This window comes from Gossypium hirsutum, chromosome A09 (assembly GCF_007990345.1).
Source record: "Gossypium hirsutum isolate 1008001.06 chromosome A09, Gossypium_hirsutum_v2.1, whole genome shotgun sequence".
Lineage (NCBI taxonomy): Eukaryota > Viridiplantae > Streptophyta > Magnoliopsida > Malvales > Malvaceae > Gossypium > Gossypium hirsutum.
Genome location: NC_053432.1, coordinates 69,402,937 through 69,418,975, shown reverse-complemented (window position 1 = coordinate 69,418,975; position 16,039 = coordinate 69,402,937). Strand labels below are relative to the sequence as shown.

General features: G+C 32.1%; 1 protein-coding gene across 1 annotated transcript; it reads right to left on the bottom strand.

The window, feature by feature from the left end:
* Positions 1 to 447: 447 nt before the first annotated feature.
* On the bottom strand, positions 448 to 5,163 carry LOC107889354 (protein disulfide-isomerase 5-2-like). The gene is given in 5 exon segments (NM_001326761.1): positions 448 to 756; positions 2,108 to 2,415; positions 3,889 to 4,259; positions 4,632 to 4,735; positions 4,963 to 5,163. Coding segments are annotated over 5 exon segments (1,293 nt in total).
* Positions 5,164 to 16,039: the final 10,876 nt, after the last annotated feature.

Here is a 16,039-nt window from a genome sequence, read left to right as displayed (position 1 = left end):
CTCTTTAAAAAAATCACAGCCAACATATTTTAAAATAAATAAATTCTAACACGTAAAAGAATACATTGTGCACTTCCCGTGCCAAAACTAGACTGAAACTAACATAAAAATGATAAAATAAAAAAAAATAAAAATTAATTGTAAGTTAGCGAACAAAAACTACAAGGTATGGGAAATCATGGAGGGAAAACACCATTGAACATAATAACAGTGCTAGAGAAAAACAATGAATCTTCATAATACAACAAAGTACAAGTCTAGAATACTTTGATTTCTTAAAACAAGACTGCCATCATTGAGCATATAAAAAAAGATACACGTCAAGAAAGCTGGGAACATCAGCTTCAACACAGAATTGTTAATTAGATTTCATTCACCCTTCTGCACCTCTATTCTGTAACTCGCTGTGTTTTCGTTGCTGTATCTCAACCAGGAAGATACCTCGCCTTAATCTTCTTTCTTCTCAAGTCCGTACCGACTGCTTTCAGCCTCAGAGCTCCCAGCATGATCAACTGCATCCTGGCTGCCAACCCTGGGCATATCGTCTTCTTTCCCAATGCTTTGTATAAGCATCATCATTGCAACAATAAAGACGAGTATGTACACAGTTCTGATGCCAACTAATGAATGGATGAAGTCCATAAATGATGGCCCTTTAACTGTTTTCCTTTCTATTCTTCCTTCTCTATATCCTTCTAGGAATCGTGAGATTTGGGTCCCCTGATCTTCAGCATCAAGGCTTTCAACACCAATAACCTTTCATATCAACAAAATCTAGGTCAGCAAATGCCTTTATTCTTATGATACAAGATATATATACATGTAATATCAAGGAAAAAACCGCCAAGGTCAGCAACCTTATTGATTTTACTGCAAGAACATGATCAGCCATCATAGGAAAAAAATAATGAAATAATCTCCGGCTCTTATTAGCATCAAGACAATTTCATGAATTCAAAGATACAGGGATAATGAATATAAGAACACAAGAAACAGTGATTAATGTTTGGAAGCAGAGGCATCAATGACAAGAAAAACCTTTAAAGACAAGTACATAGTTATCATATGGACTGCTCCTAGCTTCTACATACACATACATGCATCTAGGTCTATGTGTTCAAGTGCATTTGCCACTGCAATCAAAGAACTAATAATCCTAGCTTATGAAGTTAAGAGAAAGATCAAGGTCCATTCTCAATACTAAAATTTCATTGCAACATGCATATCATAAAAATCCATATTACACCTGGGAATTTTTAGATTTTGATCTTTTACACTTGCATGCTCTTGCTTCAATTATTGCTCTCACTTTCATTTCCTCACACTTGCTAACGGATCCAATACTAAAGAAAGGTTGAAGAAAAGAGGTTAATAATGTCAAAGAATTATAAAAAAACTTAATAACATATATATCAACTTAGAGTGCTGTTACAGTTGCTTTCTCCATCAGGAAAATATACTAGCATAAATGCATGATTCAGTACCAAAAGCGTTATAACTAGATAAAGTGCAAGAGATTACATGGATTTGGTATAAATATAATTTAATTTTACTAACTATAAAGTCATATTTTTTGTTAATAATGAAAATTCAACCCTAACAATATTACTAATTAACTTTCATCAAATCAATCTAATACCTGAATTCAACATTAAAAAGTTAACACCAATACTTTGTATACCAAAATATATAACTTTTACCAAATACAAGTATCACATTGGACCAAAAACAACTCAGTACCAAATTAGAAAAATGTGTCAAACTTGGGTACCAAATGATACATTAAGCTATCCCAAAACTAATTTGATCCCATAATAAACAAAGCTTGAAATGACCTGAACCCAAAACGATTCGAAAATTTTACAATCAAATTAATTGGACCCAACATGAAACCAACCTAATCGGACCACTTGACATAACTACCTGTAGCTAATGATAATTAAGTTGGGCATGACAAATGATCATACGCTGGAATAACATTAATATTGTCATGTGCACTGATGATAAATTATGCTAAAATCAAGTACAGAAACAACTACCGACTATCATTAGAGGCACCATTTTTGCGACAGAATTAAAGATAAAATACTTCAGAATTAATACTTACCAAAAAGTACTCCTCATTTCCGTTCCAAACAATCATTTTTGGCAACTTTGTCTTATGGTTGGCCTCAAATTTATCAGCAAAGTCTTCCCATTGCTCAACCCCAACATAACTAAATACCAAATCAGGATTAGCAGATGCAGCAGCCTTTAATAACTTGATCAAGTCCTGTGATTGGTCTTCATTCTCATCATTTAAGATTGTCAGGACAATTTTCCTCTCCTCATCTTTCAATAGCTTCAATGTCTCGTAGTTCAAGGGCACCACCAGAGGAAGCAAATTCTGTTTTACAAAATCCCCCAAAAATGAATCTGCATGATTGAAGCTGAAAGGTAAGATTCCTTTTCCTCTATGCAGTCAGGAGAAATAAATTACAGTTGAGCAAAATTAATTGTTTGAGGAGTTTTAAGCAGGAAAAAGAAAAGGAAACATTATATACAAGTAACAATTAATTTTGACTACAAGGTGCACATCCAGTCTCTCTTTACTCCTAATGGGTACTGGAAATCCAACTTAAATTAGTGGTTGACCAAATGTTGTGACTTTGACCCTTTCAGACAAGGAACATTTCAAGAGTGAAGTTCTCCTTAATTTCTTTAATTTTTATTTATTTATTTTTTTCAATAATTATGCCTTTAATAACCCCAAAAAAAGGCAATATTAAACTAATCAATTTAGAGTACGTAATGTCAAACAAGAGACTATATGAAGAACATTATTATTGGCTAACAGAAGGGGGAAAATATTCATGTTTTGAAAGATAAACTAAACCATATTTTATATTTTATTATAAAATTTATACATCTTACGCTTATTTTATACATAAACAAATACAAAAACACAAATATAAATATCAAGCCTTACTTCACTAGGCGAGTGCTTTTTGTTTTGTGCCTTGCGTTTTGGGGAATATATTGATTGTAACAATGAAGAAGAATCTTATAGTGATTTATGGAGATTAGAACCTCTAGAAAAGACGAATAAAGGGTATAAGAAAGAATATGCCAGCTGATTATGGTAAATCAGTGAACTTACCTATACATGTCTAGAAAATCATGTCTTTTTCAGTGAACTTGTTCTTAAATTTTATGTGGATCAGATCCTTCACCACATCAACATACCTATACAAAAATGTGACAAGTAAGAAGCCAATGTAAGGCCTCAAGTATCCCTAGCCTACGCTCCATACAAGTTCCTTCTTCTTCTGAAAATATTTCCTTCTAGTCCACATTTTCTTATCTGAGCTAACATGGAACTGCACATGATTTTTTGTCACAGTTGCTTTTATTTCCATGTCTCACTCCATGGCTATCACTATCAGTACATGTTATAGTTATCCTACGAAGTTGCCCTCCTCATTTTGGTAAAACCACATCCATTTGTTGAAAACTCCATTTAGGTATTTCTGACTGTTTAATTTAAATGATATGGGACCAGGTAACTCTAACAAATCCTTCAGTGACTATCTTTTTTTTTTTCGGGGCTGTTCCTAATTCTTATTCAGGAAATACCAAATCATGTTGTCTGCTCAGATATTACTGAATCAATACAATTTTGCATTTAAATAATATTGTATAAAACCCCAAAGGGATGAATCAGAACTCAACAAATCCACCAGCGAAACAAATCCCTGTGGTCAGTGTTCCAAGAACTCATATGCAAAAGCACAAAGAAAATGGCTAGAGCAGTAGTCAATAACAAGGTGGATGATGCATGATAAAAGGATAAGTGATGTAGCATGATATTTTAAAGACACTTGAAATGCGATAATAATCTAATCTAACCTTCAAATGGGCCATAGAAGACGCTTTGCTGCTTATAGCTTGGATGAAGAGCTACCAAAGAAGGAACTTTGTCAAAGTCATACAACACCATGGCATCATCAGAGAAATCCTTTGCCACCGAAAACCAGGCCTTTTTCTTGTACTTAACAGCTAAATTAGTTATCACTGTTTCATTCAAGCCAAAACCTATGTATATAGGAAAGAAAGTACCAGCTGCTTCAACAAAATCATTAATGGCAGAATCTGAACTAAGAATAGACACATCAGGAGCAACGAATTTCTTCAGATATTGAACAAGTAAATCTGCTTTCCTTGGTCCATTATACTCCATAGGAACTCCATGCATAAAGAACTTGAGGGTAGGATAGCCACTGCAAAATTGAATTCCTATTATAATAAATACAAATGACAAGGATGACAATGGCCAAGCTCAAGGGGTATTCTTTACATATGGAACTGGATCATTCATGTTATATGATCATGTATAAAAGGCATAAACTAAATATACTTCACAAATCAAAACAAACGTATAAAATGAATAACATATTACTGTTTACCAAGGCTGTTTAATTCAAGTCTATGTATTACCCACAAAACTTTTTTTAAAAAAATGCTGAAAATTTTCTAATATTTCTTTCAATTTCCAGCAAGAAAACATTTCTACAAACTGAATGCTTTAGTTAAAAAACACAAGAAATTTAATATATAATTGGTGATATAAGACAAAAGCCATAGACGCTTACTCGATATCATGTTTACTAGCAAGACGGGTAAACTTGTCAGCATTAACTTTAGCTAAAACTATTGGCTCATTCAATCCAGCAAGAACAGGAGCTGCCTCATCTAACTGCAAAGCAACCGGAGGGAAGATTTGGTAATTTTGAGTCAGTGAAAAAGTAGTCATTTTGGGCATTCACAAAAACTGGAAACAAAGCCACTTAATTTGACAAGAATAGAATCGATTCCACTAGACTAAAACAAAAGGGGGGGATTGGGGAGAAAGGGAATATAAAAACTATAAAACAGAGCAGGGGTTTTGCAAAGATTGGATAAAGAATATTATATATATATAACCTGGGGGGAAAGGCGTTTGCAGTGACCGCACCAGGGAGCGTAGAAGTCGACGAGGATGTAATCGAATGATGAAATAGCGGAGTCAAAGTTGGATTCATCCAACTCCAACACTTTCCCATCCGCCTTTAACTCATTTGCTCTCGAACCATTTCCTGCTTTCCAGATCGTTAACACCAGGAATATGATCATGGGCAAACGCATGTTTGGAATTGGAGACCTTGTTTCTTTCTCTCTTTTTTTCCCCGTTTGTTTCTTTTATCTTCCCAGTTTCCTTAAGAAACAGCGTTTGCTGGGACTAATTTATTTTGATCAATCCAAACTTTCGTTCCTCAAAATATAATAATACTAAAAACATAACTTGAGAGCAGATGCATAACTTGAGTAGCTTCGCTACATATTTCCATAATTATTTTTATTATTAATTGTAATCAATTTTAAATAATTGATTACAAATTATAAATGTATCATTTTTATTAAATAATTGAAAATTACATTTTTATCCAATCATCATCAAATTAATTTGACGAAAATTTTTAATAAATCAAAAAATTATTATCACGAATTTTAAGAGATTCATCATATCAATGAAATGCAAACGACCACATCAAAGAAACAGAAATGCTTTTATTTAGTAAGGTGTTGTTATAACCAAAAAACTCATTGCTTAAATTTCAAAAAAAAAATGCTACCAATTCATAAATTAAGGTGGGTGGTGCAAGTTACAATTGTGAGGAAATACTATAACAAAGAAGGCTTCCATAAAGTTCTCCCAAACACAACTAACTCTTGGGTCTTGGGTTTAGTTCAGTGTCTCTTATGGAGCGGCAATCAAATGGTAAAAACTTCGATATTGAAGAGTGTCGAGTTGCATAAAATATATTCTTTAGGATTAAGTTTATAATAAATAATAAAATTTTAAATAGATATAAATTCAATATTCATGAATATTGAGTTAGGAAAAGACATTTACTAGATTTTGCACTCAACACTTATCAATGTTGAACTTCCACTAAAGTGATTACTAAGGTTAAGTTTACGATAAATGATGAAATTTTATATACATATAAACTCGACACCCATTATTATCAAGTTCAATTCAATGCTTACATTTTAACTCTCAGTGATAAAAATTAATTTTATATCGCTTAGATATTATAGGTAACTCAACACTTGTGGGTATTGAGATTGCATAACATAATTATTACTATGATTCTATTAGAGCAATAAAAACTTTACGACGCATATTTTAATGTAGAACTATACATTTGTTGGTGTCAAGGTAGTCTTTTAAAAAAATATTTTACGAAATAACCTTTTGATAAGCTTATTTTAATTAAAAAAAAGAAGGAATTCATTTATACTAGTGTAAAATTAGAGTAACCTTACACCCTTTTGCATCTCTGTGTATGATTAATATTTTAACAGTCCAACTGTCATATTTTATATTCCATTCATATGGATAATACATGTCAAATTTGACGTAAATAAAAATTTTCTAACTATTTGTTTTATGTAAAAAAAAATCAACCCTTTAATAAATATTAATATATACAGTACTTTAGAAGGATACGATAAAGATATCAGATCAGTTCAAAATTTTATATGTATAATAAGTACAATTATATCAATAAATTAAAATATTAAATCGTTAAATATTAATCTTACAAAAAGGTACAAAGAGGTAAAAACTATTATTTTAAAATAAAAAGAAAACCCATGGGTTTGGACTATATGATATATTCACTGATATGTTTTTCATGCCAATTAGGCCCTAGTTTTGTCTAAAATGTTTAAGCTCAGTTAATTAGAAGTAGTCTTGTCAACAAATTAGATCTAAGGTGGGTTTAAATAGGCAGTGCGTTTAGTGTAAAAATAGTGGTGACGATAAGATTAAATACTATAGCGATACTGTAGCGTGAAACAAAAAGTAAGCTAAGCACACCGCACCGTACCCAATTGCCCATTCAAACTCACCTCTAGTTTTGTGTATCTCTTTTTCCTAATGTCATTTTACTTGACAAAAATTTTCCTTATTTTTCTGTGGATACTAATTAATCTATTTAATTAATAAGATTTCACTTATTATCTTCCTTTCTAAAAAGAAATTTTCACTTATCGTAAAAAGTTTAGATTCTTAGTTTTCTCGGCATAATTTCAAAAATCGCCCTTAATATTTTGGGTTTTTTTTCACTTTGGCCCTTAAGCTTTTCTTTATTCTCATCCACGATGTTGCAATTTTTTTCAAATGAGGCCAAAGTTGACGAAAATTATCCGCCAACTAACGATCAACATTTTTACACTGATGTGGCGTGACACACCACCAGATGACCTTGTTGACATGGTATGTCACAACATCACTAACGTGGCATTTTAGAAATTTATAATTCAAAAAAAAATAAGGGTACTTTTGGGAATTATGTCTTTTTTATGGACTTCTTATTTTTCTTGTAAAACAATTCAATGAAACTTAATGTTTTTTAACAAATATTTCGTTAGTAATTTACATACTTGTTATACCGTTATCCACTCCAAGATACGTTGCAGGCCAAAAAGATGCCTAAGCAATAAGCATGCCACAAACAAGTCAGGAGGTCACCTGCGAGCTCACCCTTCTAGGATGACCACACAGGCAATAGATGGCCTAATCTTCATCAGGAGCATGAAGTTGTTGGTCACCAAACATCAGGTGGGCTCAACTAATTTATCCCATCAAGCCAGAACGAATGATAGGATCTGTCATGTCATAGACATCCTCATCCCATTAAAGACATCCCTTCCACGCGCTCCACAATGATGGTCAGATAGCAAGTCCAACATATTAACATCATATTGCATGGGACCAGGGGCAAAGCCAGGGGGCTGGCATTGGCCCCCCCAGCTTTGCCCCGACCCCTATTAAAATGTAAAATTGATATTTAGGCTCTTCAAATTTTTTAAAAATTTTAAATTAGTAAATGTAAAATTGCACTTTGGCCCTCTAAATTTATAAAAATTCGATTTAATCTTTTACAAATTATAAAGATATAAACTATAAAAAAATTAAAATTTCTTCCGCCCCCCCCAAAAAAAATTGTTCTAGTTTCGCCCCTGCACGAGACCTTTGCTTATAAATACCTCTAGGAACGATGAAGAAAAGATTGACTCTTTAAAAATACTAAGCCTATACTCTGTGTTTTTAAACTATAAATAACGAGCCTATAAACACCTCTTAGAGTCATCAACACTTTCCCTTAGTTTTTTTTAAACCAAACAAAGAGACGTCACCTGCACAATGTAGCCAATATAAAGATTAATTTCAATGAGCAAACAATAATGACAATAAAACAGCTATCTAAATTATCATTGCTAGACTCATTGTGACCCAAAGAAAAAGGCTTTGAAGCATCAATGTGGCAATCATCTCGAAGCTGAAAAATAATTTGGCCAGTACCTAGTGGTACATCCTACTCATGATCAAGTAGGTGTCACATCTTGGTAATGTAGCAGATAGGTTCCAAAGTCACCCCTCGAAGACGCCTGGGGCACAGTTCTATCGTTCTCAAAGTCATCCTTTATATCTTGGGTAGTGTGTCCATTTGCACCCCTATCCCCAATACGGTACTTGAAAACACTTCTTAAAACAATCTCAAATGGGCCACCTGTAACACCTTTTACCCGTATTCGACGTTGAAATAGGGTATGAGGTATTACCAGACTTAGACACAAGCTATCATGCAGAACCGAGACATAAATTTCTACTCAAATTTAAAACTTTTCAAAAAAATTCGTATCGTCTCTTAAACGAGCCTACGAGGCCCAAAACATACATTGAGAATGGTTTGGGACTAAACCGAAAACTTTCAAAACTTTTACAACACTTAGAAAATTTTCATGCTTTAAAGGGTCACACGCCTGTGTGGGTAGACCATGTGGTCACACATGCTCGTGTGGCTTGGGACACGCCCGTGTCATCAACCCATGTAACTCTCTATTTATGACATCATGTGCTAAATGATGTCACACGGCCAAAGCACACGCCTATGTGCTTAGGCTGTGTGGACGATTAAATTCCATAATTTTTCACAAAATAGGTGCAGACTTCACACGGCCAGAGCATACGCTCATGTCCCAAGACCGTGTCCCTCATACGGCCGAGACACGCAGCTGTGTCTCGTACCCGTGTACTCAATACTGAGCATTCTGTTACTAAAATTAAAATGCAGGGGATACACATTCAGATCACACACCCATGGGGGCAAACCTGTGTCATACACGGCTTAGACACATGTCCATGTGTCTACCCGTATGGACGATTTTGAGGCTATTTTCCAAGCCTTTTGCCCCCCTTATATACTCAAACACATACATAACTTCTAAGGCACTTAACATGGCATAATTGAGTACTTAGATACAATCAAACAAATCATGATCATGACAATATAGTATCAACTAGTATATACATAAGACACCACACATTGTCAAGCCCAAGCCTACAAATTCTCATGTATTAAAAATCATAAGTTTGCTTTCATATTACACATTGGCACCTCAACTATCATCGTACTAACACCTCTCAATTAAATCAACAAGCATTCATAACCAATAACATATTCCATCATATACTCAATCACAAACCATATTTCAAAGGCATAAGCACGTGCATGCCTGTATAAATAGGCTTACAACCCAATAATAAATATAAGCCATATCTCATGGCCATATACAAAATGAATCATCAAATCATTATAAGCCAACACACTTTGCCAAATTAATATGACACGTAAACCAAGTCTCCTATACATGCCATACTTAAAATATGAAATCATGAATACCCAAAAGATTATTTTGATAGTGTGAATCAAGCTCTGACATCCTTCGATTTCTGAGCTAGCTTGGCGATACTATAAAAAAATAGAAAAGAAGGGGAGTAAGCATAAAGCTTAGTAAGTTCACATGCAATAATAAACAATATTAAGAAATATTTAGCATGAATACCATACAACTTAACATAAATCACATATTTACCATCATAGTTTCATAAGCATAACTTTATCATTCTTAATATTACCAAAAGCTCATCACTTAACAAGCTCATTCTTATGAGTCTTTCGTACATGCCTGTACCAACTCGTGACTTAACATACTCTTTCTTGTTTTTGACATACTCGTTGAACACTTGGAATACTAAACGGATACATAGAAAGTCTTTGCACACAAGCGCCACATATGTAGCCAAAGCTACCTCATATTTCATATCACATAAAGGCTCGCTCTCGAGCTAATCACGGGTCTGCTCACACAAGCTGACGGTCAAGACGTAGCTACACGGGCTACTCACACAATCTGACAAGTATCCACAACACATACCAGACTACCTAGCCACCGGTAGGACGTACATGACCAGCACCTAGATCACATAAACACACATATCACATGGGATCTTAGTGACATGTCACTCATATCCTATTCTATTCCTAAGGTTCAAATGGGATTTTCTCTATCTTGTCAGAACTTGTCGAATGTGTTCATCGAATCACTTATACAATTCATACAATATTAATGCATTAAAAATATGAACACAATATTGCATTATTTACATATGAACTTACCTCGGTACAAAATATAGCTAACTAATTTGATTTAGTCCACAATCTTGTTCTTTTTCCAGTCTAGGTCCGAACTCCATTGTTCTTGATTTATAATAGCAAATTTAGCTCATTTAATTACCACATTGTTCAAATCAGTCCAAAAATCATATTTGGTAAAATTATAGTTTTGCCCCTAAACTTTCACATATTTACAAATTAGTTATTAGGCTCGTAAAATAAAATGCATTCAATTTCTTTGTTACTCAAGCCTATCCGACCCACACACATGCTCATATCAGCCCATATTTTTCATCAAATCAAATTTTTACTACCTATTTTACAACTTTTACAAATAGGTCATTTTTAGGTGTTTTCATGAAAAAACACTAAGTAAAAGTTGTTTATCACACATCAAACTTTCATAATCTACCATGAAACATCAAAATACATGCATGTCACACATGGGTCAAACCCTAGACATCAACCCTAGCTCAAATAAATGGTAGAAATTACTAGATCGGTTGATAAGAACTTTAAAATTGTAAAGAACATTAAAAACGGGGCTAGGATGCACTTACTATCAAGCTTGAAAGTGACAAAACCCTAGCTATGATGTCCCTTATGAAATTCGGCCAAGGGTTGAAGAAGATGGAAAAATTTTGGCTTTGTTTTCCCTTTTTATTCTTTTATTTACCAAATAATCAAAATGTCATTTTTACTAAACTTTGAAAATTTACCTATTCATGTCCACTTCTATCCATAAAAATAGAAATTGGTCAAATTTCTATTTAAAAACCTCTAATTAATAATCCATAGCTATTCCATGCTTAAAGCTTCTAGAATCACATATTTTGTAACTTTTGCAATTTAGTCCTAAAATCAAATTGGCACTCTATCAACAAAATTTCTTAACGAAACTTTTATACAACCATGCAAACATATCATAGACCTCAACACATTCATAAAATAATTATTTCTACTTCAGACTTGTGGTCTCGAAACCACTATTCCAACTAGGCCCAAGATCGGGATGTTACTCCACCAATATCTCCTTTTAGTTCATCATCTTGAAATGATGAGAGCCCTCAGGAATATCTTGTAAATACGAACAATAATAGCAAGTCCCAGTACATGGGCGCATCTATTCGATAGGGAAACCAAATCTTTTTTTGAACTTCATCTCTACGAGGATGTACTTACCAAAATCATCTGGCATTGTCACCTTCTCACTGTAGAATAAGTTCTCCATCCAGAGAAAGGATGTTTGAGGCATGAATTCAAACAATATAGGAAATTGGTCCTTATTCAACTTCTGCAAGAAATACATATACCAGAATAACTTATCATAAGGATATATTTCTTTCTTATGGGACATGATGAAAAACCTTACAAGTAGGCACTAGGAGAGACCCATCAATTGACCTGGTACCACAACGAAGTTGTACAGAACATCCTGAATGAAATTCGAGAGGGGAATAGTAACACTCGTTTCAAGTAGAAACAACGAAAGGAATAACTCGAGTCTTCCACCAGTAGTATCAAGGCTAAATACCTCATTTAGATGATGCAACCCTTTCAAGATACTAAACTCATATTTGTAATGTTACGCGAACAAACCATGACATAGTAACACATTTTTCATCTTCCAATGGGTCGTAGAACACTGATAACTAAGACTAACAATAAGCTCATAACTCCCCTTTTCAAACCTCGTTGCAACAGCTTTTTCAAACTTCTCCGTAGCTATTTTTTTACTCTTCGCTGCCTCTCTTGATGGAGTACGACCGCTACCTCTACCTTGAGACTTGCCAGTCTGTTTATTTCCCTTAGTCATTTTCCAACAAAACAAAAGAAATAGCTCTGGCCACAACAAAAGAGAAATGCTACAAGACGAAGTGAAGCAAATAAATCCTTAAAATGCAAAAATAATTATAGGAAATCAAAAAAAGCAAGAAAATGGCCAACAACAGCTGCAAAAATTTCAAAAAGAAAAGAAGGCAATGTAATTTCGAAGAAAAAAACATAAAGAATATATAGACCTGTTTCCCAAAATGCATTGCTTTAAAAAACAATCGGTGTCTAATGGCAACTCGCCACCTGTTTTAAAAGGTTTTCATTCATCATTATCATGACTCCTCATAAACACAATCCTCGAGGTAAATTTATGAAAGAATCTCAAACGTTTAAATATAATGTTTCACCATAAAATAAGGCCACCATTCAAAGTAACATGTAAGAGAGAGAGTTATAAGATCAAAATGTCTCAAGGAATGTCACTTTATAACCCTCCTCTCGACTCAAAAGAGGGAGAACATTGTTATACCCCTATCTTGTCAGGACAAGTGGCAAGCCAAAAAGACGCTTGAGCAGTAAGCTTACCATAGTAATTCGAGAGGTCACTTACGAGCTCGCCTTTCCAGTATGACCAAACGAGAAACAAATAGTCTAATCTTCATTGGGAGTATGAAGTTGTTGGTCACCAAACATCACATGGGCTCAACTGCTTTATCCTATCAAGTTAGAATGAATGATAGGATTTATCCTGTTACAGACATCCTCGTCCCATCAAAGACATCCCCTCCACGTGCCCCGTAATGGTGATTAGATGGCAAGTCCACCACATTAACATCATCTTGCAGAGGACCTTCGCCTATAAATACCTCTAAGAATAAGGAAGAAAGAATCAACTCTTCAAGAATACTAAGCCTATACTCTGTCAACGCTTTTTCAACTTTCAACTTTCAACCTTTATACTCCCTTCACCTCCATTCTCCATAACCTCCAAATCTTTGCCCCAACTAGGTGAACCAGCCTCTGTAGCAACGACCACTACCTCCTTTGTTCTCCCTTCTTGTTATATAATTGTTTCAACAATACCATTCACAAATGAAGACATCGTTATTGTTGATCCTAAAATTGGAATGTATAAACATAACAAAACCTTATTATTTATTTAGGTTGAGTACATAATTATTTATTTAGGTTGAGTACATAATTTTGACTTCAATGTTAAAATTTGTATCTAAATTTTTTTAGTTCAAATTGATATTTGAATTTATCTTCTGTCGGACATTGTAATTTTCTTTGTTACACTACTAAAATGGAATGACATGTACTAATCAAGTTGTTGCACATAGCAAGTATATCACGCCATTAATTAAATGTTGGTTTAAGCTGATCAAAGTCGGTAATTCTTTAATATACATTTTGTAAGTTTCAATAAATGTCTACTTTTTTTTTTTTAGTTTTCTAAAATTTTCTAAAATTTTTCACTTTTTTTTTCATTTTTTATATATCTTTTAAATTTTCGTAGCTATTATAAAACTTTAAATGATTTTTCAAATTTTCTTTTTCCGAATTTTAATATACTTAATTGAATATATATATATTGAAAATTTCTAAAATTTTAAATTGTTTTTTATAATTTTATAAAATTTCAATTATTGATGTATATTACTTTATTTTCTAAAGTATCTGGCATATTATAATATACTAATTGATCCACATCATCCTATTCTAAGGGGATATAAAAATTAAGTAAAATATGTTACGAAAAATAAAAGAACATATTAAAACTACATTTAAGTATCTAAATGTATATTTACCGTATTTATTTATTTAGAATAGAGAGAAATAGAGCAAAAGAGCAAGCTAGGCATGGATAACTAAATCTGACCCACCATTTATTTAAATTTAAAACCTAACCATATAGATTGAAGATGGTTCATGTCACATCTTCCTTAACTCACACATACCCTAAGTCAAACCTCATTTTTAATCATTCTACACCAACTCATTCATGCCTATCTTGTTGTTATACATGTTTCCTTTTCTTTTTTTTATATTTCAACTTGTAGTATATTTGGTACCAATTTTTAAAACTTAAATCATCAACTTTTAAACTCTTTTTTTATTATCTCACTAATTTTGCATAATTTTTTATTTGAATTAAAATTTAAGTGTTTAATATTAAAATTTTAAAAAAAATATTTTTGAGAAAATAAAATGGTCATTATAACGTTTTAAAAAAATATATTTGAATTCTATTTAAATTCGTTAATATTATGATATTCTAATAAAAGTGTAAAAAAATATTATAACTAATTATTAATATTTTGATTTATTTTTAAAAAAATAAAAAATAAATGGTACATGTAAACTAAAAAAAATGTTAATTTGGCTCAAAATGTGAACCCAAAGTATTTCAAAATTTCAATAAATATTTTTTTAGGGTAAAAAAAGTAAAATGTTTGCCAATAGATCACAACTCCCTTGATTAAGTGTAATAAATAAAATCATACAATAAATTTGAAACACTTTTATTCTTATATCTTTCTCCTACATCAACAGCATTATCTAAATCTGCAGTGAAATTAATACTACCAAAACCAAAGAAATATTCCATAAATACTGTCAATTAATGAAAAAAATTTAAAACTTCTTTTTCACATTACCCATATTTCCAGGCAATAAACCAGGAAGAAATCAATCATTAATAAAATTGGTAAAACTTTTTTTTATTCATCTCCCATAATGTTGGCTTTTAATTACTGCCCATTAATAAAAAATTATACCATCTTTCACCTAACCTGTTTTTCAATACAATAAACCAAGAAAGAATATTTTCTTTAGAAATAAATGTTAGCATTTATTTATTGTTGAGTTGCAATTATCCATTGATAAGAGTAAATTAAACTTAATCTAATGGGTGATTTTGACAATTATTTAATAAAATTATCCATTCAGCAAAACTCTGCAGATATAGAATTATTAATCTATATTAATCAATATTGTGTGTCATTTCTCTTCTTTATTTCTTGTTCTATTTTGTTGGGAAGATTAAACAAAACTGTTTTAAGTGAAACTGTTGAAACATTAAGTTAAATAAATGCAAACAAAAAGGTTTTTTCAATTTATATCAAAGCATGCTTCATATGCAGTTAAAAGAAAATCTTGAGCTACAATTTGCATTAATAAAGTCTAAGAAGAAATGATGTTCTATCTCACATCCACTTTTGGTGATGCAAACATCAAATTCAAATAATGAAAAGTGATATTTTTCTCAATAACCTATAGGATACTTTCAGCTATATGTGTAAAATAATATTTTCTTTTAAAATTTATTCAATAACGATAATAGATGGAATATATTTGTATATAAATTTTATTCTACTTTAATTATTATTATTTTATTTAAAGATTATATAAAAAAATTAAAAGATAAAAATATCATAATAATTTATTTTAAAAAATTAATTTTTTTTAATTTAATTGGTATCCAACTCAACCAAAGTTTTACTAAAAAGATTAAAATTATAAAAAAAAAATACCTTTTTTTAAGCTTTTAAGAACTCAGTTATGTTTTACCTAATCAAAATAGAAATAAAGAAGGAAAAAACCAACATAAATGACAAAAAAAGAAAGTAAGAGATCAGTAGCCAAATCAGACAGTAAAGTCGTGTCTAAACTGTGTCGTTTAGTACCATTTAAGACATGCATTTACCGTCAAT